The 24086-nt window shown below is 43.4% G+C and overlaps 2 protein-coding genes and 1 non-coding gene across 11 annotated transcripts in view; 1 reads left to right on the top strand and 2 right to left on the bottom strand.

The window, feature by feature from the left end:
• Positions 1 to 14113, top strand: part of MATN2 (matrilin 2) — a 122438-nt gene extending 108325 nt beyond the window's left edge. For all 9 annotated transcript variants that reach the window (XM_048841307.2, XM_048841306.2, XM_048841309.2 and 6 more), the window contains 6 exons: positions 1835 to 2248; positions 6980 to 7132; positions 10262 to 10333; positions 10926 to 11039; positions 11401 to 11499; positions 13750 to 14113. In XM_048841307.2, coding sequence (XP_048697264.2) covers positions 1835 to 2248; positions 6980 to 7132; positions 10262 to 10333; positions 10926 to 11039; positions 11401 to 11499; positions 13750 to 13802 — 905 coding nt within the window. In that variant the 3' untranslated portion in view covers positions 13803 to 14113. The remainder of the gene's footprint in view (positions 1 to 1834; positions 2249 to 6979; positions 7133 to 10261; positions 10334 to 10925; positions 11040 to 11400; positions 11500 to 13749) is intronic.
• Positions 14114 to 17890: 3777 nt separating this feature from the next.
• On the bottom strand, positions 17891 to 22927 carry RPL30 (ribosomal protein L30). The gene is made up of 5 exons (XM_048841316.2): positions 22844 to 22927; positions 22711 to 22761; positions 21449 to 21594; positions 19499 to 19629; positions 17891 to 18001 (listed from the first exon to the last, which is right to left on the bottom strand). Exons 2-5 carry the CDS (start codon positions 22729 to 22731, stop codon positions 17952 to 17954), a joined length of 348 nt encoding a protein of 115 aa, XP_048697273.1. The 5' UTR covers positions 22732 to 22761; positions 22844 to 22927; the 3' UTR covers positions 17891 to 17951.
• On the bottom strand, positions 18336 to 18463 carry LOC125633106 (small nucleolar RNA SNORA72). Its single transcript, XR_007355494.2, has one exon. It is a non-coding gene; the product is annotated as a small nucleolar RNA SNORA72 (small nucleolar RNA).
• Positions 22928 to 24086: the final 1159 nt, after the last annotated feature.

The following is a 24086-nucleotide window of genomic DNA, read 5'->3' as shown; positions in this document are numbered from 1 at the left end:
TAGGGATTTAGTGTCTACTCCAGGGAGCAGTTTGTGACACATAGACACCCATGCACACTAATGGGTGTTGGAGTGATTTGAGCACCCTCAAATTGCTCTACAGAAAGGTTTTCACACTGCCTTGATGTCTTTAGCTCACATGATTAGTCTTAGGGTATGTCTACACTATGGCAGCTAGTGCTGTAGTGTAGACACTTTCTACATTGATGGAAAGGGTTTTTCCATCAATGCAGTTAATCCATCTCTCTGAGGGTAGCAGCATCTACACTGGGGGTGTGGGTTAGTCAACTTAGCCATGGCACTCAGAGTGAGAAATTTTTTGCAGCCCTGAGCAACATAGCTAGATCCATCCAATTTTATGTGTAGACTAGGCCTTAGTTTTGGAACTAAGGCTTTGTCTACACTAGCACTTTTGTTGGTAAAACCTTTGTTGGCCAGGGGTGAGAAAAAAAACACCCCTGACCAACATAAGTTTCACCGACAAACATGCTGGTGTGGACAGTGCTATGTTGGCGGGAGACATTCTCCTGCCGACGTAGCTACCGTCGCTTGTTGGGAGTGGTTTAATTATGCTGGCAGTAGAGCGGCTACACGGGAGACCTTAAAGCGGAGCAGCTGTAGCGGTATAGATACGACGCTGTAAGGTCTGTAGTGTAGACATAGCTCTAGGTGATATCTACCTGTGTCTGTATAAATGATAAAATGAAACTTGAAGATTTTTGATGTGGGGGGATAGCCTGGTCTTTTCTCTCTCACATGTAGATTTCAGGCTTGGCTTAGTTGTGGGTCAGAATCTTTCACCTATTCGTCCTCAGATGGCAGTCCAGGAAAGTGAGCAGGATACAATTTTGGGTGTCTTATTGATGTGAGAGAGCCTCTACTTCCTTCCACATGGTTAGAGTGTTTTGTAGGGGATCAGTGTCCCCTTCCTCCACCTCAGAGGACACCCCAATATCTTCAAAGACCAATTAGCTGTTACAACCTGGTAGCCATAAGTTACTTGGTCTTGAAGTCAAACTGAAGAGCCCAGGTTAGAGTGTACATGTCTTGCTACAGTTCGTTCGTAACTGCTAACAGATGTCTCTCGAAATAGGACACAAGAAGAGCCATATGATAAGGAGCTGGTAGGCAGACTTCTGCTTAGGCCCACAACATAGTATTTAAATATAATTAATGACTTGTCAGCATATACACATCCACTCATTCCACATGTACTCAGGACAATGAAATGACACTGGGAAAGTAATGCTGAAAGGTGGGGGCAGAGTCTAGGGCAAGTGGATGACCTTACCCTAATAACTGTTTGCCTCCAAGCCGGAAAGCTGCTTCGGACATCTAGTAACGCTAACGTTCATTAGGCCTAAATCCAAATGTTACTCAGGCCTAAATCCAAATGTGGCCTATGTTCTGTACCATTTTCTTTTACACATTTTTTCACTGTAGAATTTCAAAAAATGATGAAAAGAGGATATGAGAATTCAAGCTGTTAACATGAGCATCTGATTGTGAGGGGAGGTTGTTTCAATCTATTCTGGTTCTTGTCATGCTCCTTTATTGGGCTCCCATGAAATCATATTTCCTTTATCTTAGGTACTTTTATGGCCTTCGTCACCATGTTGTCTGAACACCTTATAATCCATAATGTATTTATCCTCATAATGCTCCGTGGGGTAATGAAGTATCATCATCCCCATTTTATAGATGGGAAACTGAGGCACAGACAAATTGAGTGACTTGCTCAGGAGGGAACTGAACCCAAGTCCCAGGCTAGTTCCCTAAACACTGAGAAATCTTTCCTCTCTTTAAAATCTTTGCTTTTATTTTATTTATACAGGATGCACTGGAGGCCCAATTGATCTGGTGTTCGTGATTGATGGATCAAAAAGTCTCGGAGAGGATAATTTTGACGTTGTAAAGGAATTTGTCTCTGGAATCCTGGATTCTCTTGAGATTTCTCCCAAAGCTGCTCGAGTTGGTTTGCTGCAGTATTCCACTCAAGTCCGCACAGAGTTCACATTAAGACAATTCAGCACAGCCAAAGACATGAAAAAAGCAGTATCCCAAATGAACTACATGGGGAAAGGCTCCATGACTGGACTTGCCTTGAAACAAATGTTTGAGAGAAGCTTTACTGAAGCAGAAGGGGCAAGGCCATTTTCAGCAGAAGTGCCCAGGGTGTCTATAGTGGTTACAGATGGACGAGCCCAAGATGAAGTCTCTGAGTGGGCCAGCAAAGCAAAGCAGAATGGTAATCTGGTATTTCTTTGTCACTGTTATTTTAAGGATGTTTATATTTATTTATTTTTAAAAGTATTTCAGCATATATTAATGAAGAGACAAGATTGCTGTAATGTACTGGTCAGAGCATGTAGCACTGCCCTCTGCTGGAGGGAATTATATTTTCCAAAACGTTTGGTTTGCTGTCTAGGGCAGTGGTTTTCAAACTGCGGGTCACAACCCAGCACTGGTCAGCACCACCTACTGGGCCATTAAAAGTCTTGTCAGCAGTGCTGCCCAGCTAAGGCAGGCGAGTCCCTACCTGTTCTGACACCGCACTGTGCCCCAGAAGCGGCCAGCAGCAGGTCCAGCTCCTAGACAGGGGAACCACAGGGCTCCGTGCTCTGCCCCTGCCCTGAGCACCGGCTCTGCATTCCCATTGGCCAGTAACCAATGGGCGGTGCCTGCAGGCAAGAACCTCATGGAGCCGCTTGTGTGCCTATGCCTAGGAGCTGGACCTGCTGCTGGCTGCTTCTGGGGTGCACCGCAGTCCGCAATGCCAGAACAGGCAGGAAGCCTGCCTCTGCACCCCCGCTGCGGGTGACACCCCGGGCTGACCGGGAGACACCCGAGGTAAGCCCATGCCCCAACCCCGTGCCACAATCCTCTGCCCCAGGTCTGAGCCCCTCCAAACCTGGAGCCCCTTCCTGCACCCCAAACCCCTCATCCCCAGCACCACCCCAGAGCCTGCACCCCCAGCCCAGAGCCCTGATCCCCTCCCATATCCCTGCCCCAGCCCAGAGCCCACTCCAACACCCTGAACCCCTCAACCCCGGCCCCACCCCACAGCCCTCACCTCCGCATCTCAACTCTCTGCCCCAGCCCTGAGCCCCTCCCACACCCTAAACCCCCCATCCCCAGCTCTGTTGGGTCACAGGCATCAACAATTTTCTTCAACTGAGTCGCCAGAAAAAAAGTTTGAAAACCACTGGTCTAGGGGCTTTGCCACAAAGCACCACATTGCAACTACTCCCAGGAAGTAATGAGTAAGTACCTCTGAGAGGGTCTATGTACTGAAGAACCAAATCAGCACAAGGCAGTTGCATTGTATAGCTTGAATGCTGAACTGTGCCCTGCATGTTTCCACTAAAGGTACTTCATTTAAATGGAGAATCGCAGATATTAGGAGCTTTATTAAATATTCCTTTTAACACATAATATTAATATAAAACACCGCACTCAAAATATCAGAAATATGTTGTTTCAGAGCCTTTGCTTTATGCTATAATTTTTAAAAATACAGCATAGACTTGGAAGCAATTATATGTTGCTATGATTGGGTGCCCACCTTGCACAAGACCAGAAGGGATTAAGGTGGCTAGGTGATCCAGTTAAGGGCCCAGGCTGCACCTGGGGAAGGAGCCAGTGAACAGGATTAGTTAGTTGAGGCTCAGCTGGATGGGGATAGGAAGGGCCAGTATTAAACCCACGAGCTAAGAGCAACTGGGGGCTGCAGGGAAGTAGTCTCCAGTTATTCCCTGGGAAGAGGAGGGAGTTGTGCATCTGGCAGACCCGGAGATGGGGAAGGGCCAGAATCATAGGACTGGAAGGGATCTCAAGAGGTCATTTGGTCCAGTGCCCTGTCCTCATGGCAGGACTAAGTATTATCTAGACCATTCTTGACAGGTGTTTGTCTAACCTGCTCTTCAAAATCTCCAATGATGGAGATTCCACAGCCTCCCTAGGCAATTTATTTCAATGCTTAACAACCCTGACAGTTAGGAAGTTTTTCCTAATGTCCAACCTAAACCTCCCTTGCTGCAATTTAAGCCCATTGCTTCTTGTCCTATCCTCAGAGGTTAAGAACAATTTTTCTCCCTCCTCCTTGTAATGCCTTTTATGTACTTGAAAACTGTTATCATGTCCCTTCTTAGTCTTCTCTTTTTCAGACTAAACAAACCAGGTACAGACAGGCCCAGGGAAAAGGCAGTAAGGTCCTTGGCTGCTGACTAGAGGGTCCCTGAGCTGGAACGTAGAATAGAGGGTGGGCCTGGGTTCCCCTACCAGCCAGCAGGGAAGTGGCACAGACCAGGCAGGGGAGAGTGGACTGCCTGGGACAGTTTGGCCCAAAAGACTTTGATACCCTGGAAGGGGAGGACCATAGTGACCTGGCTAGAGGGCCAAGTCACAAAGAGGAAGCTGCAGCTCCTGCAATGAGAGGGGCCACGTGGTGAGAGAGGATGACGGATGGAGAGACTGTCAGAGGTGTGTGCAGCACCTGGAAGAAGCTAATCCCCAGAGCGGTCGGGAGGAGGTGCCCTAGAGGTGAGCTGACCCTGTGACAGTTGCTTTATTGTCCATATCCCACTGGTCTTGCTGAAAAAGAAACCCATTGTTTGTTATAGAGGTGGGCCTAGCAAGATGATAACTCGCATTCAGATTTAATTGAAGACTGGTGATTCTGAACAGTAAACATGGTCTACAATATGTTGTTGTTTGGTTTTTTTGGGGGGGGGGAGGGAGGGGAGGGTTTTCATAAAACTGTAGCCTATGATCAAGGTGGCAGAAATCAATTCTGTAAGGCACCCTTGGCAAAAATCACTTTTCCCACATAGTATCTACTAAATTTTTCAAAATAAAAAAGGACTTGCAAAACATTTTCTGTTTTACAGGTAACAGTCCTACTACTAACCTGGGCTGATGGACTGTGGCACAAATAAAGCTGTCAGGACCTTAGAGAGGCTTCACACCTTGTTTTTTGACATATCCACACAATGATACCTTGTTGCACACCTGAATGCAGGCAGGGGCACCCATTTGTGCAACCAGTTTGGAGTGTGTCCTGATATGACTCTGCTAAGGAGAAAAGGGAAGAAGTGATGGTACAAGGAGATGAGGAAGAAACTGGAAAAATACAGAGTAGGAAGCAACAGAGCTAATAAACTTGTATTCACAAAGAAATGTCAACACCATGCCTCTTTCTGAAGCTTTGAAAATTAAACCAATAACTTATGGTTTCATGCACGGGAGTGAGTAGGCAGGATTTGGGACAGTGTATGGAAGAATTACAGGCCTTGACAAGTAAAAGATTTGGAGAGAAGTACAAGCCAACCCCACTTACTTTCAGTGAGAAACCTCAGCAGTGGATTGCTTTCACTGAGACACCAGGAGCCAAATACATCCCCAGTGTAATCCCACTGGGGGCAATGTAGTTTTGCTGAGCAGAAATTTGGCACTGAATGTTAACGCCAAGTCTTTAAAAAGCAGCAGACCTCAGCATGAACAGTCCATTCGTTAAACTGAATCAACCTCTGTAACATGGTGGATGTTTTACTTTCCTGGCTAGCACAATGTCACCCAAGGTCTTGGTAGAAAGCAGGACCCTGCTTAATAAAAATGTAGGCACTGGAGATGGAAGAGGTGTATTTACTATGTCATCACATCCAGTCTCCTGCATTGCCAGTGGAGGGTTGAAAGTGGTTATTCATAGTGAGTACATAGATGTTATCACTGAACAGCAAAGGAAAGCAGATGTACTAACCCTACACCCTACTTTTTATCTGAAACCAAGAAGTTGAAAAATCAGTTTTTGTAATTGGCATCTGGAGCTCTCTTAAAAATTGCTTCAGTCCTTAAAAGGATAATTGTTGTGGGTTTTGTTTTTTTTAAATGACTAGGATCCCAAACAGATGTTCTGCACTCATTTCACAATAATCTTTTGCAGACAGGACAAGGACCAACTTTTAATCTTTTTTAAATTCCAAAGCGGTCAGTGCAAGATGAGTGCATTTTCTAATGGCAGAAGTGATGTAACTAGAAATGAATATTCAGATCATGTGTAAACCAGAAGCAAAGAATTATTGCCAGCTGTTGGAAAACAGGAATATGAAGTGTGCTCTGCTTTGTGTGGTGTGAGTTTAAAATCTGTCTGAGAGGAATGTGAGCCATTGTCCCCAGCCCAGCTACCAGGATGTATTAAGACTAACTACGGCATGAATCCCCTTAAACAATTGATCTCCTACTCTCAGTTCTCTTCCTTTCCCCTCCCTCCCTTGACAAAAAAAACAGACCCCCAATGCAGGAGAGACTCTTACACCCAGGATCCCTTCCCCAGGACTCATTAATCTCACCAGCCCCATAAATGGCTCCTCTCTCTCAGTCCCTTCTCCCAGCATAAATTCTGCATTTCTCTTAGATGACCAAGAACTCCTAGATTCCAAGGCTCCAGATTAATCTGCCTAACTGACTGTATCAGAAGACTATGTATTTAAGTCTATTTCTCAGCAAACTACTGATCTCTTTCAGGATTCTGTCCCCTGCCTGCCTTGCTACTACATCAACCCTATCTATCATTTCAGCAAAAAAGGAACTAGACCCTGTGTCCCTCCAGCTCTGTGTCCCTGCAGAGTCTCTCAGTGTTACTGCTAAACTGATCAGAGGTGCTTTCTCTCCCTCAGTATGTTGCAGGCAGCGCTCTTTTGGGATTCATTTATCTTCAGTGGTAACCATATATCCATGGTTTCTTTGGCTGAAGAATTGTTTGTTAATAAAACTAACAGTAAAGCAGTGAGTTTCTACAGCATTTCAGATGTTCTATTACTCAGTGTAACTAGGATTATTCATCCAACACAATCTTTGGAGTTACGTGGCATGCACATTTATGGTGCTATAAGTAATCAATAATACATCTTCCTTTCACTTAAACTCCGGATTTTTAAAAAATTTTGCAGTAGTAATAATGTGCAATTTCTCTTGCACCCAGGTATAACTATCTACGCTGTTGGAATAGGAAAAGCAATTGAGGAAGAATTACTGGAAATTGCTTCTGAGCCACCAGACAGACATCTTTTCTATGCTGAAGACTTCAGTACCATGGGGGAGATAAGAGAAAAACTAAAAAAACAAATCTGTGAAGGTACTACATGCCTCTTCCGTTGAGATATAAGAAAAGCGAACAGCCATTTCTCTTCTGTTTTAATAAATGATGCATAAAATATACACTTAAACCCCAGGAGGATTGGTAATGTTCCCCACCTTCCTTCAGGCTGCAGTTAGATCAGTGAACCCCACCCAGGCTAAACATGAGCTATTCCATTAGGAATATTGGTGTGGGGGGGAGGGAAATCCAAATGATGATTTTTGGGAGAACAATTGCTCTTCTGGTCTGTATGAGTCATGTTTAAAATTGTGTAGGGCAATGGTTCTCAAACTTTTTTTTTTCATGGACCACTTGAAAATTGCTGAGGCTCTCAGTGGACCACTTAATGATCTTTCCAAATGTTGTTTGTACCGTTAGCTAGCTATTGTAAAGTGCTTTGGATAAAAGCGCTATATAAAAAACCTTAATAATTAACATTTTTTTGTTCTACAAATAGAAGCACAAAACTCACATTTTAATATCAGTAGTCTTACCTTTCTAATGTGATGGATGTGCCCTCTCTCCCTGCCACCACAGCAGCCCCCTACCTGGGGCTGGGAAGGAGTGGGGTCTCTCCCTCTCTCCCCCGCTGTGGCAGCCACCAAGCTGGGGCTGGGAAGAAGCAGAGTATCTCCCCCACCGCAGCAGCCCCTGATCTGGGGCTGGGAAGGAGGGGGGGTCTCTCCCTCCCTCCCCCACTGCGGCAGCCACGGAGCTGGGGCTAGGAAGGGGGGAGGTCTCCCCCGCTGCGGCAGCCCCTGATCTGGGGCTGGGAAGGAGGGCTGTCTCTCCCCGGGAGCCGCAGCTCTGGATCTGGGGAAAGTCACCTTTCTCTGGCCGCTGCAGCCCTGCACATCCCAAATTCCCCCACCCCCTCTTCTCACCCCACTGCCCCCTCCCACTTACTCCCTATTCCCCCCAAGGTCACCACCTCACCTTACTTGTGTGTCTTCTGCAGGGTCCAGGCACCTAATTAGTGGAGCCATGTCTGTGCAGCTCTACTAATTAGGTGGGTGGCCCTTCATTCTCTTGTGTGCGGCTGCCCAGGTGCGCACCTTAGAGGGAACTACCCACGGACCACCTGAATGGAGCTTGCGGACCACTGGTCGTCCGCGGGCCACGGTCTGAAAACCTCCGGTGTAGGGGAATGTTGCTAATGTCTCGCTATGTAAGTCAATGGTTGGGCTCAGCAGCAGAAGAAAAAAAAAAAAAAGAAAGAAAGAAAAGTCTTAATGGCTATTGTGCAGCGTTCACAACAGCAACAAAATAGTTCGATGTACCCAGGAAGGAAACTGAAAAACAACCAGCTTGTGCGTCAAACCAGTCCTTTGACCCATGAGCGCAGAACCTGGCTTTGCAAAATCATCCCCCACCCCCACCGTGGCACTAGCAGCCACACTCTAGACCTGCTTCCCATAGCAGCTGTTCAAGAGGCCTGGGGATTCTGAGCTAGAATGGACCCCTGTTCACCAGGGACCTAATGACACCCCTGCACCCACTCGCACACAGCTGGTACTCAGTATTACACATGGCTGAAGTCACTTCCTGTAACAGGAGAATGAAGCCCAGGAACCCTCGAGGTTTCTTTGCTGTGCAAGATTGCCTGGTAGGAAGTAACACGTTCTTCCTTTTAGGCACGGCTTTGGGAGGAGTCAGGGAAAAGAATCTGACCGGGGGCCCTCCAGACTGTGTATCCTCTGCCTCTCCCCTATGGATCGTATTGCTAGCTCCCGTTGATATGCAAAATACTGAGATTGTAGAAAAGCAGTTCTGTTCATCCACCCGCATACACCTCTACCCCGATATAACATGACCCAATAGAACACGAATTCAGATATAACGCGGTAAAGCAGCGCTCCAGGGGGGTGGGGCTGCGCGCTCCGGTGGATCAAAGCAAGTTTGATATAACGCGGTTTCACCTATAACACGGTAAGATTTTTTGGCTCCCAGGACAGCATTATATCGGGGTAGAGGTGTACTAGGTAGGCAAACACATGATGACAATTTCAGAAGCATAGGGAGATTTCAAGTCCATAATTCTCAGGCAACTCTTCTAATAAATCTCTCTCCCTATCAAACATCCTTTAGATAGCTGCACTGCTGTTCGCCATAAATTTCATTTACTTTTCAGAAATGCATTATTTGGTCAACCAAAAAATAAGTAAATCTTGCCCCTCTGAGGCAGTTTCCAAACTAGAAACTCTGTCTCCAGTGTTGGGTCCGTCTACCTCTTGGTTTTCTGCTGCACAGCTTCTCTCTTCATTCATCACAAACAGGTAATGCCTCTCACCTGCGGAACTGGGAGGCTGCCCAGGGTTGTTGCTGGAGGCTCCAGGACTAAGCACCACTCTTTAACTCCGCCCCAAGTGATGGAACAAATTGGCAGCTCAGTTTCTCGTAACCACTTTGTTTTATTTATAAGTTTAATTTGTAATTGTTGTTGTGCAGCAACGACTGTTCCAGCAAGTTCCTTTCAACCTCCCCTCAATTGAGGAATCACTGGCTCTAACCCTCTCGTTTCTCCCATGCAGCATCTCTCTAGCTGGCTCCCTGTACCCCCCGCACAGTAGCAGAAAGCCCTTCAAGCATCAAGACAAATCTAAGAGGTGCAATAGGCAGCTTTTCAGGAGCCTCAGAGGTCAAGTTATGCCCTGCTGCTGCAAGCCACCATTGCTGACTCTGGCAGGCCATAGGGGATTGAGTCAAACTGACAAGCCAGGGTCACGCGCACACAGCCCAAAGTTTGGACTCTGCTATGGAGGGTTTGACCTGAAATTTTTCTGTAAATGTTGACAGACATATAACTGACTTAAGGTTAGTTGATATAATTGTAAGTTATTAGTAGTCAGTTGCTGAAGTGTTTCTAGCTTTAGAAGAACTCTTTTGATGGCCTAAGATGAAGGGCAGGGCTTAGTCTTGGCGCCTCCAGCAAAAATGCTGAGCCCCCTCTGAATTCCACTCAGGAGAGCCATTGCCAATGTGTTATGAATGTGGAGGGAAGCCGCTCACAGAAAATCATCAGGAAAGAAATATCATTTTCCTGTCATGGGAAGCTACTGTTCTGTGCAAAGAATAAAATCATGTTTTCTATTAATATCTTTCTCTTTTGGAAATTGTTTCTGCCAGCTTTGGAAGAGTCAGATCCCCATCAGGATCCACTGACAGGGAGGCCTCACAAGATTGGTCCTCATTCTTCAGGTTAGATGCTTTAAATCTGTGTGTCCCATTTCCCCCTCAGTTGGCTCCCCACTCAGCATTCTTCTCACGGCATCCTCTACAGAAAGTTCATCATTCACCCAGAGGGATATCCATACCAAAAAAAACCTCACAAACCCTTTTTGGTCTTCTGAGCTTTGCTGCAACAAGCTTATGGTTGCATGCTCCCACCTTATCCCCCATAGTAGTTTATTAGGATGCTGCAACTTCCACAGCAGCCTTATACATTGATGTACTTTAACACATTTTTTTATTTACATGATCATTTACTATTTAATAGGCTCAGGCTTAACAGTAACCAATACAGAGCTGAAGTCCTTCTCCTGGCCTGGAATACAACACTTAAGCAGTCTATCTACAGTATACAATCTAATAGCTCAGCTTCTTTGTGTAAAATGCAAACTCTGAGTAGTACCTTACACCATTAGAAGTCCCGCTAAAATCCACTGGATTAAGGTGCTGATCAGTGGGTGAGTGGAAGAATCTGGCCTTAAATGAATAAGGTGTTACATACAAAATTCAATAGATGTGTTACATAATCATGACCACAGTTCTGTCTTGGGGTTTCCTGCAGGATCTGAACCAGCCAGCATAGCCGTCACAGATCTCCTTGCCTGTTCCAATTTTGCAGTACATCACAAGTATCTTTTTGAAGAGGAGAGTGTTTCACAGTCAACAACAAGATCAGGTAATTAGTTACCATGGCTCAGGTAATCTTTAGGCAATTCCAGCCTTCTCCTTTGATTACACAGGTTAGAAAGACATGTCAAGACTGGAAATTCATAAACAATGCCCACCACAGAGTGGCATTCCTTGCCTACCTGTTTCTCCATAGTACCCTCTCTAAGTGCATCCTCATCTGTGGTGATTACAGCTAAGTATTTAACTGGGATTTGATATGTGCATCTTTTGACAGTGATTATACTATTTTTTGGTGCCAGGAAAATATTGAACATACTTTGCATTTAGTAGCTACATTCTCTTGCAGATTCAGTATATTTAGATTACATGTCACTGTTTCTCTGAATGCCTTCTGTCTGCTTTTCCAGCAAACCCTTCAAAAGATAAGAAGGAGCAGTGCAACTGTGAAAATCTCATAACATACCAGAACCATGCCAATGCTGAAGTAAAAAAACTAACCCAGCGATATATCCTTTCTGAATAATTATTTCCTGGATCACAGGTAGAAAGGAAGTTATTTATAAGGGGAAGGAAGAGGGGGAAAGACTGTTACAATAAATGCTAATTAGGGCCACACACTTAAAACTGGTTTCAGAGTAACAGCCGTGTTAGTCTGTATTCGCAAAAAGAAAAGGAGGACTTGTGGCACCTTAGAGACGAACCAATTTATCTGAGCATGAGCTTTCGTGAGCTACAGCTCACTTCATCGGATGCATACCGTGGAAACTGCAGAAGACATTATATACACAGAGACCATGAAACAATACCCCCTCCCACCCCACTCTCCTGCTGGTAATAGCTTATCTAAAGTGATCATCAAGTTGGGCCATTTCCAGCACTTAAAACTCAAAGTCTCAGATGTCTCCTTGGGCCCAAAAGACTCTACTACTGTTTACACAGCTCTTACAATGACTTCAAATCCACAGCTCCTTCAATGAAAGGACCAAAGTTTTTATTCATAAATATACATCCTAATGTTTCATAACCACTGAATAGCAAGAAAAGTCTACATCTTAGATCAGGTGAGTAGGGAGTATAAGAGGAGGCAAAAAAAAATGGAGACTGATTTTGAGACTATAATCCTATTCTCTGGATTTGGCTATTACTTCTGCTGAAATTTTAGTCCTCCATCATACTATTTTTGAGTAGTGTTTATTGGCAACAGGAAACTCTTGTCTCAGAATACTGAAGAGAAGTCTCCTGCTGTGCTCAGGGAATAGCCACATGCAGCAAGTCACTTAAAATAATTTCCAAATGAAAATGTCAGGATATTCTACAGAGAACAGTGATGATGACTGATTTTACACACACAAACCACTTCTGGCTTCAATTTTAATTATTTTAGTCTCCTCTTAGATGCCTCAGCCAGGTCAGCCCTTTCCTGCAACAAACTCTGGGAAAGGTTCACAGCTATGAATCCCAAGTAGCAACAGCCACTCCCTGCAGCCTGGAGTTAGGTGCCTAACTCCCTTTGAAAGTCAGTCTTGCTTAAGCCACACCCATTCTACAAATTTTCTGCTTACTAGCTTAAACAGCAGCCAGATCAGCTTTCTGGCTTTTGTGGATCCCATTCTTACGCACACAACTCTCCCTCTGTGGATTCCACTAGGCAGCAGACAACCTAGTTAGGTGTTGCGAAGAATGAGAAATGGAGGGCTGAAAGGGACCTTGAGAGGTCCTCAAGTCCAGTCCCCTGCAGAGGCCGGTCCTGGCAGGTGTTTGTGCAATGTATTCCTAAAAACATCCAACAATCCACGCTGGGCCCAAAGTCTCCTTTGTGGATCCAGCCCTTATTTTCTCTGTTCCCCATCTGTAAAATGGGGATAAAGCATTTCATAAGTGTTGAGGATACACACACTAAAGATTATGAGGTGCTCAAATACTACAGTACTCATAACTACCTGTTTTCCTGTACTGTACCAGATCTATTTGTGGGTTAGGGACTTCATGTGTCTTCCATCTTAATCTAGTGTAAATAGTATGTTTATATATATGCTTCATAGCGGTAAGTAGCTGAAACATTTTTAAAGATTGCACTAGCAAGGAACAAAGTTTCACTTCACTTTAAAATGCCAATAGAAGCCCCCTTTTTCCAATCACTGTGCTAAGCAGATATAAGCAGTGACCTGCAACTCCTGTTTATGGGTCCTTTTGGTAATACTACTGGACAGTACATTTAAATGTAAGGGAACAAAATGTTTAGGGGTGATAAAGAAACCCAGTTGTAAAGTTCCATATTGGGCTCCCTTTGCCTAGCCCTGCATTGAAAAGGAGAAATAGGGTTGAGCTGTGAAATACAAGGACTGAGGGGAGTGGATAGTGACAGCACATCAGTAACAGACTACAAACCCCTACAACCAGCAGCATCTGCTGCAGTTATATTTTCTCTTCCCTCCATAATACGTTGGGGACATGAAGGGCGGGGCGGGGGAGGCACTTAAATGATAATGAAAGAAAAATGTAGCAATTACATACCAGAATGCTGAGTAAAAAAATACACAGCGTTGTGCTGGATACAACAGACAATATTTGTTACAAATACAGGTGTGTACAATTTTAGAGGCTGCCATGACATGCTTGTTAAATTACTGTCATTTTAAAAAGGATTTCACATCCTTCGGTGTGTTGAGAATCAAATTAATATTTGAAGGACTTTCTGGCAAGTTTTTGTATGCTACTGTGTATTCCAGATAGCTTTTTCCTTAACTTATTAATACTGGAAGAAATAACTAAGAGAATGGAAGCCCTGGAAAACAGACTAAGATACTGATGAAGAGTTCTTAACAGATGTATACACTGTACTGTATATTTATACATACAAGTTGCAACAAAGCTATTTTCTTAAAGCAGTACAAAGCTAGGTAGCACAAATCTTTGTGTCTGAGGGAAAAGGACATTTTTGGACCCAATATTTACATACTGAGGTACAGCATCGTATTGTTCTCTTGCATTGATTGCAGTAAGACAAATGTTGAAAGGAATTTATAAAAAAATTTAGTAACTAGAAAAATTTCTAAGAATTTAACACTTGAATTCATAAGCTATGCAATCTAATAAAATGCTTTTATTTTTAAATGGAAACCTCCATGGTGTGTTTGGGTATTTTTAGACTACTTACTGGTGTGTTACACAGGTCAGGCTAGTGATCACAATGGCCCTTTTCTGGCCTGCGAATCTGACTCTAATATACTCTGTAAATCATTTTTGCTTTATTAGTTGTGCTCCATCTCTCACCCCCTCCATCATATTAAAAATATTAAGTGTGCAGCATAAATGTGATTATAAAACAATTGTTTCATATATACTCTCCTTTGCCTAGTATAAAACATCATCTATAGAAAACTAGACATGAGGGAATGTGTAGTCTAGCTTAATAGGTTTTTACTTGCATCACAAATGTATGCACTAACTCAAACTAGTGTTTCCTTGCAGTATTCCAGGTGTTTCAGCAGCATTCAAGTAACAGTTTGCCATTTGCCTACTACATCCAGAACACCCACAATCTCCTCTCACTCTAGTCAGTGGACAGAATTCACAATTATTTGGTCCCAGTCTATATTCTACTCTATCACATTGTAAACGCTTCAGGTCAAGGGTCTTTTCTTGTGTGCACACGCTATCTAGTCTACAGTGGGAGACAAGCAAATTTCCTCCAGTTAAAGGGCAGAATACGGGGCACTAAATGTTTCAGGGAGAATGGTCCTAGGGTGATCTTACATTCAAATATTCCACTTTGAGAGCCATATAGAAGGTACTGTTTTCATTGAAGCAGATTCTCTCAGGCTAGACAATCCTACTCTTGTTGGATAATTCAACAGCAGAGCTAAGCAAATTAATTATTTAATGTGGTCAAACCAAAAAAATGTGATTAGTTTCAAAGTGACACTGAATTTGTTTCTTACCACAACAAAACCCCACATTTAAACTGAGCAATAGCTTTCCTGAACTGCAATTTCACCCTCTCTTCCAGTCTCTGAAAAAATCTACCACCTGTTGGCACCTTTTTGTCACAAGTGAATCTTACATGTCTTAGGCCACAACTGTGACAGCAAGTGTTCTCTCGAGAACATGGAGACTTTTACAGATGAAAACCAGCTCTATCCCCAAGAAACCTGAAGGGTGTTTTCTTTCCCTCCCAAAATCCTTTAGTTTTTGCTGCCGTCCTCTCTCCTTGGACAGTGTTTTATATTCCTTTTTTCATGCTCTGAAGGTAAAGTACAGACAAGCAGTATACATGTTCCCTTTTGATTTCAGCTTGTCAAAATAGTAATTTCCTAGCTCTTTCCAAAAAAGGCAGTAGCCTTTTCTGCACATTCTTGTTAAAGAGCAGTTCATCCATTGTGAGGATGCAAACATTACAGTAGTAAGTTTGTAGGGTTAAGTGACATCCCACCATGCAGACTCAAGAGTGAGGTTTTCAGTTCCTGGTACCTCCAAATTTTGCACGTGTTTACAACTTACAGCAGCTGAAAGTACCAAAAAGATGCTTGAAGACTGAACTTTTTTTTTGGTACTCAACAATTACATAAATCTTGCATGAATGTATACAGCTTTACAAAGCAGTATAAGCTATCTTATATCTAATTAAGTAGAATTCATTTTTGAGAATGAATAGATTTTCAAAAGCATTTACTGTTTTGGACTCAAATTCTTAAAACAAGTCTCCCCTTGTAACATGCTAACTGGTAAAGAAAAACGTGACCGCGTAACAACAGTAGTCTCTGAAACTAGACTGAAGCAGTGAGTGATGGGATTCTGTAATCGTGCTGTTGGACTGCAAACAATTCTGCATCCAATATTGGTTTTTGCTAAAGATCCATTAGTTTTTCAGACTGGTCAAAGAAAACTTACATAGAGTTTCTGTTAGAGCTTTAATTAAGTAAGAGGTTTCAAATCTGACCTTTAGCTCACACACACCCCTTTCTAGAACTGGGAACTGAGTGCAGTTTCATCTTTCGTGCTTCCTAGCATACATGAAGAGTTTGTTGTTTGATAGTAGTATGTGCTCAAGGGAGTTGTTTATAGATGCACAAAAAATGCAAATATGCTTATAACTGAACAAATATGGTGGCTGATGGATCCTGGAACACAATCTCCCCCACCTTCCCAGAACTTTAAATCTCAATGTTTAAGTACAGGTAATGGATTAAGTGACACCTAGCATACAAATTAAGTAGTGTCCAATTTAAATAATGCAAATTTAAACAGGCAAATTTTACTTTCAAAATCACTTTTAAAATAAAAACTTCCTCTTGAGAGGATCCTAATACAGAGATTCAAAGATCAATGGGGTTAATTCTTCCAGTATCACAGGATTTAGCTAAGTAACTTCCTTCAGGTTTTATTGTGACTGTAATGGATGCCACTTGCAAAGATTCTTACAGTTCAGAAGAAATTTATTAATAATCAATGACTGATTCAGCATACATCAAAAGGAGAAATACACAGAATTGTAGTAAAGTGTATTTTGTATGGCTCTATTAAAGATACATTGCTGAAAAGCTGAAACCACCTATGAGAGAAATTGTATTGTTATTGTGTATTCTTTTTACTAGATGCCTGCAGAGAGCGGACCTCTCACTTCTAAATACTCCTTATTTGTATTAAAATAGCACCAGTGATCAGGGCTTCAGAGAAAGATGGTCCCTGTCCATAAGCAGAGACCAACATTTTCAAGCATAACTAGTGATCTGAATAAATCTCCTTTAAAAAAAAGGATCTGCAGATGGGATGCATAGTACTTTCTAAAAAAAGAAGTCCCTTTATGATGTCTCAAGTTGGGCACTCAGCCAAGTCACTTAAAAAAAAAAAATCTATATCTCACTGTCGCTTAGATTTTATAAGCGCTATTTTAATACACTGAAATGAATTCTCCCTTTAGAAATATAGGCCCACATTAGATTTGGGTGAACTAGGGTTTTCAATTGAGTAGGGATATTAGCATGAATAGACCCAAAACATGAAACCAAAAAGAATGAAACCATAAGAAGAGTTGTGTCAAACTTGCAGTGACCCTTCAAAATACCAGTGTTCTCATTAAGGTTTGGGCTAAAGCAAAAAAAACCTCTTCATTGGGTACCAGGTGCAATAAACAACAGGCTATAGAAGAAACTCCTTCATCTGGCCTTAGGTAAGGTCTGATAATTGGTAATATCACGTTTATTAAAAGCATATATAAAAAAAGTAAACTCTTCAAGGATTCACTGCTAATACCTACCTGACCAAGTTGGAGCTGACCAATACAGGGCTAAAGCCAGAGATGTCTCCCTAGACCATTTGTAAGTATCTTGATCAAATGCTTATGTTTTGTTACTCCTGAAATGTAGTAAATTGCTTGTTTAGGCTTTTTAGGCACATTTAGAGCAATTTTATAAATACCATTCAGTCTTTGGATTTAATGAAGGATTTATGGTTAAATTATACCCTACATAATTAATTCCAACACTCCCCTGAGAATGAAAAAAACTAGTCTCATCTCTTTCCTGGATCTTAAAAAAAGAATTAATTTTAGTTCAAATAAGCCTCTTCCTTCTATATATGTTTAAACAAAATTCTCTCAACCACTCCCTTTGCTTACCTACCTCAGACTTCCATCAAATGAAATTAAGATTAAGTTTTTAGGCTGTTTTATGTCCTACTCCTCTTGAATTAACCACACAAAATAAAGCAAACTATTAGGATTTTCAGGGATTCTTATTCTACTTGCCCTATTCAAATCCAAAGCCTTTGGAAAGTTTTAGACTGTTTTTTTGTAGAACGCTTTTCTAACAGAAAAAGAGGCACAGTCATGGTAATCAGTCTCTATTTGCACACTTGTGCCCGAAACTAGTAACAGTATAAATTAATACAAAATACAGGTTTTTTTTAAAACAAGTCTGTAACCAGTTTTATTATAGAAAGGATGACAGCTCTCCAGCTTTTACTTCTCAGTGGTCTGCTCTGGCATGCTTCTAATGATGTCAGAATCGCCTGTAAATGGAAAAATAAGCCATATTCAAATCTCAGGAAAGGGGCTACAGCAAAATCCATTTACAAATACAGGACAACTATTTGGAAGCTATTTTAAGTTTGCCATTCCACAATGACCAATATCTTCCACTTAGAAATCTGTTATAACTTGGCTTTTGAAAATTCTATCACATTAAATTAAACTCAGGTGTTGGCACCAACAAATAGTTTTGAAGGATAGTATACTTCTGAGTATGGTCTCTATTAATCTTTGAAATGTTTTCCTTTTTAAAAAAATGTCAAAGCTGTTTCTATATAAATTATACTAATGTACAACACAAAATGACAATTAAATACACATCACTAGCCATTAAAAACACAGAACTAGAGAAACAAGCAAGTCCTGAGGATACGTTGCAGAATTTTAATATAGCAAGTGACTAGCCCGATCATTGAAATACAGGATAGTGACAATATTTGCCAATACCAACTCAAAAGCAGAGGTACTATACAGACTTAAGAGCTAAATTATACAACTAAAAATAAAAGTGTTGCATGTAACTATATTAAAATAGTTATTCACAAGTCAAACCTGAAGCAGCAGGTTATAAATTAGATTTTGCTGGAATTAGTTTGAGTGTAAAATATCATACTGTATTCATATCATACACACAATAAGCAGATATAACTACAGTGAACATTCAAATGGTCACTCAAGGACAACTCAGTAGAGATACATCTAGAAATGTAGTGAAATCCATCTTTAAGCAGCCATTCAAAGTGGCTGACAAAGCAGCAACTAAACAAGGCACCATCTAAAATAGAGCAGGATTAGACTATGTTTAAAGATACTTTGGGGTAAATACAGACAAGAAATTGCTTAATTAGAGTGTTCATCTTAGAGGTTATAACAGTCAGCCTTTAGGCCCAGAGATACCACCAGCCTATGGTAATTATCTTTGTTCACTGCTGACGCCAAACATTTAAAATGAGAAATGTTAGAGCAGGGGTACGCAAACTTTTTTTTAACTGGTGATCCCTTTCACACAGCAAGCCTTTGAGTGAAACCCCACCCCCGGTAAATTAAAAACACGTTTTTATATATTTAAAATCATTATAAATGCTGGAGGCAAAGCAGCATTTGGGCTGGAGGCTGACAGCTCACGACCCCCCGAGGGGTCCCGACTCCCCATTTGAGAAGCCCAGGTTAGAGCATTTAGCAATCCTGTTCACTTTCAAGCTTGGATGTCCAATAAGAAAAACTGTATTAGAGATCATATTTCCAAGCCTTATCAACTGGCCAAAGTATTCTAAAGATCCCCATTGCTGGTGGGAAAAATAGCTTGCTGAGGTGAAGCAAGCCCAATAAAGAAAATATGCTGGTTTTTTGTTTTTAATGTTCTGTGTCATGGAAGTCCTGTCCAGGCCCTGTACCCTAGTATTAAACAGAATGGCAAATCCAGTTAATGTTTTGTGGTGATGGAGTCGTATAGAAGCAAAAGATGCTAGAACACATACCTGGATCAATGATAGCCAGCGTGCACACTCTGTAGTATTTTCCACATGCTGTACCCAATTCAATATTGTTGCCGCTGTAGTGATGCACACCAGTCTTTGCCAACATAGCATAGTACTCAATCTCTGATTTTCTGAGAATTAAGGAACTATGTATCAGAAAATGGTACACTCACTCATTCCCATCAAATGAATCCTTCAATGGGACATTATTAGACCAGTTTGAATCCTAACTACACTTCCAAAGTTTTAGATTATTGAGCAGTGAAGTTAGTTTTATTCTTCCACTTGAGATGTGTGTTTGGGGGCAGTCACCATCTTTCCCCCAAGGGGAGCCTGGCTTCCCAATCACAGCTTTTGGATATAGGAGTCTGATTCTGACAGACAGGAACGGGGTTTGGCAGCTCTGGTTAGTGCAGATGTCTTTTCCAAGAAAGGCCTCAAGAGCTGCTCAAATAGCAGGTAGGCTCCTTTGTACAGGGAAAAAGGGCTGACAGGAGATGCAAAAGTAGACTGCTGAGAGGGACTGGCAGTGAACAGGACTAGTTGATGGGTTGGTCACTGGAACCTGTAGCTGATGAGTAAGGCTGCAAGTTTGTCACAGACATCATGGATTCCGTGACTTTCCAGGACCTCTAACTTCTGCCCCAGCAGCGACTGGCCCAGGGCCTGGCCGCTGCAGGGGCAGTTTCGCACCACCGCACTCCCTCCCCCAGCAGCTGCAGGGGTTTGGGTGTGGAAGGGGGCTCAGGACTGGGGGTTGGTGTACAAGAGGGGTGAAGAATCTGGGCAGCACTTACCTCGGTAGGGCTCCACCGAAACAGCATCATGTCCCTCCTCCAGCTCCTAATCCACCTCCAGGCACTGCCATGGTTCCCAGCCAATGGGAACTACGGAGCTGGTGCTCAGGGCGAAGCAGAGTTGCCTGGCCACACCTCCACTTAGGAGCTGAGGGAAGGACATCGCCACTTCTGGGGAGCTGCACAGAACCAGGTAGGGAGCCTGCCAGCCCCACCCCTCACCAGCAGTAGTCACAGGCTGCTCCCCCCCATAAAAACCCAGGTCACTCTTCTCCGGTCAGGGGTATATAGTACAATTCACGGACAGGTCAGAGGATGTGAATTTTTGTTTACTCCCCGTGACTTATCCATGACTTTTACTAAAAATGCCCATGACTAAAATGTAGCCTTACTGATGAGGGCTGGGGAAGGCAGGTGGCCAGATGCTAAGCAGACAGGGAACCAGAAACCTGGGCTTCTGGTGGTGACAGAGGCATTAAAGTGAATTGTGTCCAGTTCTTTCACATTCCTAGCTTGCCCCTTTTCCACTTGGCCTCTATGAGCTGCAGGTCTTGTCAACCACCACTGGTCCCCTCCAGCAATCCAAATTACATGCAGATCCACATCAACCTGTCCCCCTCCCACAACCCGAATAGCTCCAGCCACTACAGGGTCTGGATCCCTTTTCTGCATCTTGAAACTCCTCATAAAAAGTTATTTTCAAAGCCACCAAAACCCTATTTGATGACAGACAGGATCCAGCCCACAGCATGAGGTTTCAAAATAGGGAGGGGAGAGGAAGAGGCACAGAAGCCATTTAGGATTCCTTCTCCACCTGCATAAACAGCCACTTTGCTACACCCTTCTTATCTGAATCATAACAGGTGTAGAAAATTTTTCTTTAATATAAGCTTCCTTTGCTGTACAGAAGCTGGGCAGCATAATTTAAAAGCACTTTACAGGCTCAGTCCTGCATTGTTTGCACAAGCAACTTGCACCAGAGATCCAGCATCATTTTGCAGCAAATATAACATTGTAGAACTAGGACAGGACAGTTCAGTGCACTGTACTAAAAACTGTTCACACTGTGCACAGCATAAAGCAGATGTGGACAAAGTATCTCTCTCTAAAAGCAGTTTTCAGGAAGTCCAATTTCCAACAGAACAGTACCTACCTCAAAGCAGGACAGTTGTTGGCTAGGATGACCAACTTGGCTTTGCCCTGCCGAATCATTTTCAGAGTCTGTTTGTACCCAAGCACATATTTACCACTTTTCATAACCAGTTGAAGCCTTGAGTTTATGGACTCTAGCGACTTTTTCTGTAACAGAGTTAAAATACATGGAATAATGCAGATTAACACAGAGAATGAACAATTTTAAAGAGCTTTAACTGAACAAGTCTTTTGGTTCACTAAGCTTTTTACTATTTACAGTTCAAAAGATGAAGTAGCTCATATCTAAATATCCAAGAAATTAAGAAAGAGCTTATCAATAACAAAACAAGAAATTTGTATATCATATGACAACATTCCTCAGACTTCAAGGTAGTCCCCTTATTTATACCTCTTAAATGCAAAGAGAAATTAACTGACAATTTTTAAAGCTACTATACAAATTATGTTGTATTGTTCTGAACTTCCAACCTGACCCTACCCTTTTCAGGGTCAGTATATTTGTGGGATCCTACATTCAAAGGTCCTTTTTCAATTTACCAAGGCTAAGCCAGGTTTAGAAAGAAGCATCAAGTTACCCCATTTTAAACTGCAGTCTGACCATTAGACCCTGTCCTGCGTACATACATTTCATGCAATATAACTAGGACAGTGATCACTATCAACAGGGCGCTGAAGTGATTTTTCTGTAATGCTTTGCCGCATATTGCAACCAGGTAGCGAATTTTGTAATTACAGAGGACATCTTACAGCATGACTCCCGAACTTTCGAGCGTACAAAAATAAAGGCCATGCTCATCACAAGGTAGAGCAAGACACGAGAGCAGACGCCGAAATGCACTGACCCTCACCCACGCTTTGTTCTAGAACAATTAGGCCATAACCCATCCCGACCGCACAGAGCTAGCAAAGCCCCCGGGGGAGGATATCGACACGCCAGGGAACCTCGGGCGGACAGCGAGAGCCGGGCGTGAGGCGACCCGGGCTCGGAAGACACAGGGGAGAGCGAGGTGAGGGGCAGCCCAACACAGCTAAGGGGACGATACCGCCCTGCGCCAGCGCCTCCTACGAGCTGAAGGAGCCCAGGGGGAGGCCTCCCACAGCGACTTGGGGCACCCTGCTCCGCTCCCCTTATTCATTTGGGTTCCCCCACCCCCGGGACAGCCCGGAGACCGCTGGCCGCTCCCCAGGCAGCTGCCCCGGGGCCGCTCCGCAGCCTCCTGCCGCCGCCACGTGAGCGCCAGGCCCGCCCCGCTCACTCACCGTTTTCTTCGCAGCCACCATGTTGCTGCCTCGTGTCGGGTCCGGCGGTTGCTGAAACACAAGGAGGAAGGGTTAGCCCCGAGTGCCGGCCGGCCCGCAGCGCCCCTGCCCAACCCCGCGGAGCCCCGCTCACCCGAGGCGCGCCTCCAAGATGGCCGGGCAACAAGAAAGGAAGAACCTCCCACAATGCAGCGCGTTCCCCCCCCCCGGTGCCCGGCGTGAAATCTCGCGAGGCGTTAGTTAACTCCGCCCCTTCTGGGTTGAAATACGCCTGCGCCAGACTCCAGAGGACACTAGGCGGCGGGGTTTTCTGGTTGGGAGAAGGGAGGGAGTAGTTTGGGAGGCGGGGCCTGTTGGGGAGGAAGGGCTCTGTAAGGGGGCGGGGGGTAGCAGCTTCAGCTTCAGCTTCTTCTTCAGGGCTGGGGCTCTGTAAGGGGGCTGGCTCCGTGCGGGAGAGGAGCTCAGGGTGAGAGGCTTGTTCTCTGGCTGGGGGGAAAAGAGGGAGTAATTTTGTGGACACCTGGTCCTTTGGCTTGGCTCAGCCCAGACCTGGGATTGTTCTGTGATTGCCCTGAGAGGCAGGGGCCGAGCTCATTAGAAAAAAGAAAAGGAGGACTTATGGCACCTTGGAGACTAACATTTATTAGAGCATAAGCTTTCATGGGTTACGGCCTGCTTCAGTGGATGCAGATAATGGAATTTATAGTAAGAAGATATATATATGGAGAAGGTGGAAGTTGCCATACAAACTGTAAGAGGCTAATTAATTAAGAGGAGCTATTATCAGCAGGAGGAAAAAAAAACTTTTGTAGTGGTAATCAAGATGGCCCATTTAGACAGTTGACAAGAAGGTGTGAGGATACTTAACATGGGGAAATAGAGTCAATATGTGTAATGACACAGCGACTCCCAGTCTCTGTTCAAACCTAAGTTAATGGTATCTAGTTTGCATATTAATTCAAGCTCAGTAGTTTCTCATCTGATGAAGTGAGCTGTAGCTCACAAAAGCTCATGCTCAAATAAATTGGTTAGTCTCTAAGGTGCCACAAGTACTCCTTTTCTAGTTTCTCATTGGCATCTATATATATCTTCTTACTATATGTTCCATTCTATGCATCCAATGAAGTGGGCTGTAACCCATGAAAGCTTATGCTCCAATAAATTTGTTAGTCTCTAAGGTTTCAGAGTAGCAGCCGTGTTAGTCTGTATTTGCAAAAAGAAAAGGAGTACTTGTGGCACCTTAGAGACTAATAAATTGGTTAGTCTCTAAGGTGCCACAAGTAATCCTTTTCTTTTTGCGAATACAGACTAACACGGCTGCTACTCTGAAACCTGTCACTTAAGGTGAGCTATTACCAGCAGAAGAGCGGGGGGGG

The sequence above is a fragment of the Caretta caretta genome, chromosome 2, assembly GCF_965140235.1.
Source record: "Caretta caretta isolate rCarCar2 chromosome 2, rCarCar1.hap1, whole genome shotgun sequence".
Lineage (NCBI taxonomy): Eukaryota > Metazoa > Chordata > Testudines > Cheloniidae > Caretta > Caretta caretta.
This window is presented reverse-complemented; position numbering and strand designations above follow the sequence as displayed.

Excerpts from the sequence above, each read along its gene's own strand:
- RPL30 (XM_048841316.2), bottom strand. The coding sequence starts at position 22,731 with ATGGTGGCTGCGAAGAAAACG. Across the intron at positions 21,595-22,710 it reads TGGTGGCTGCGAAGAAAACG|AAAAAGTCGCTAGAGTCCAT; the intron begins GTGAGTGAGCGG and ends ACTCTGTTACAG. Across the intron at positions 18,002-19,498 it reads GCTGGCTATCATTGATCCAG|GCGATTCTGACATCATTAGA; the intron begins GTATGTGTTCTA and ends TTCCATTTACAG.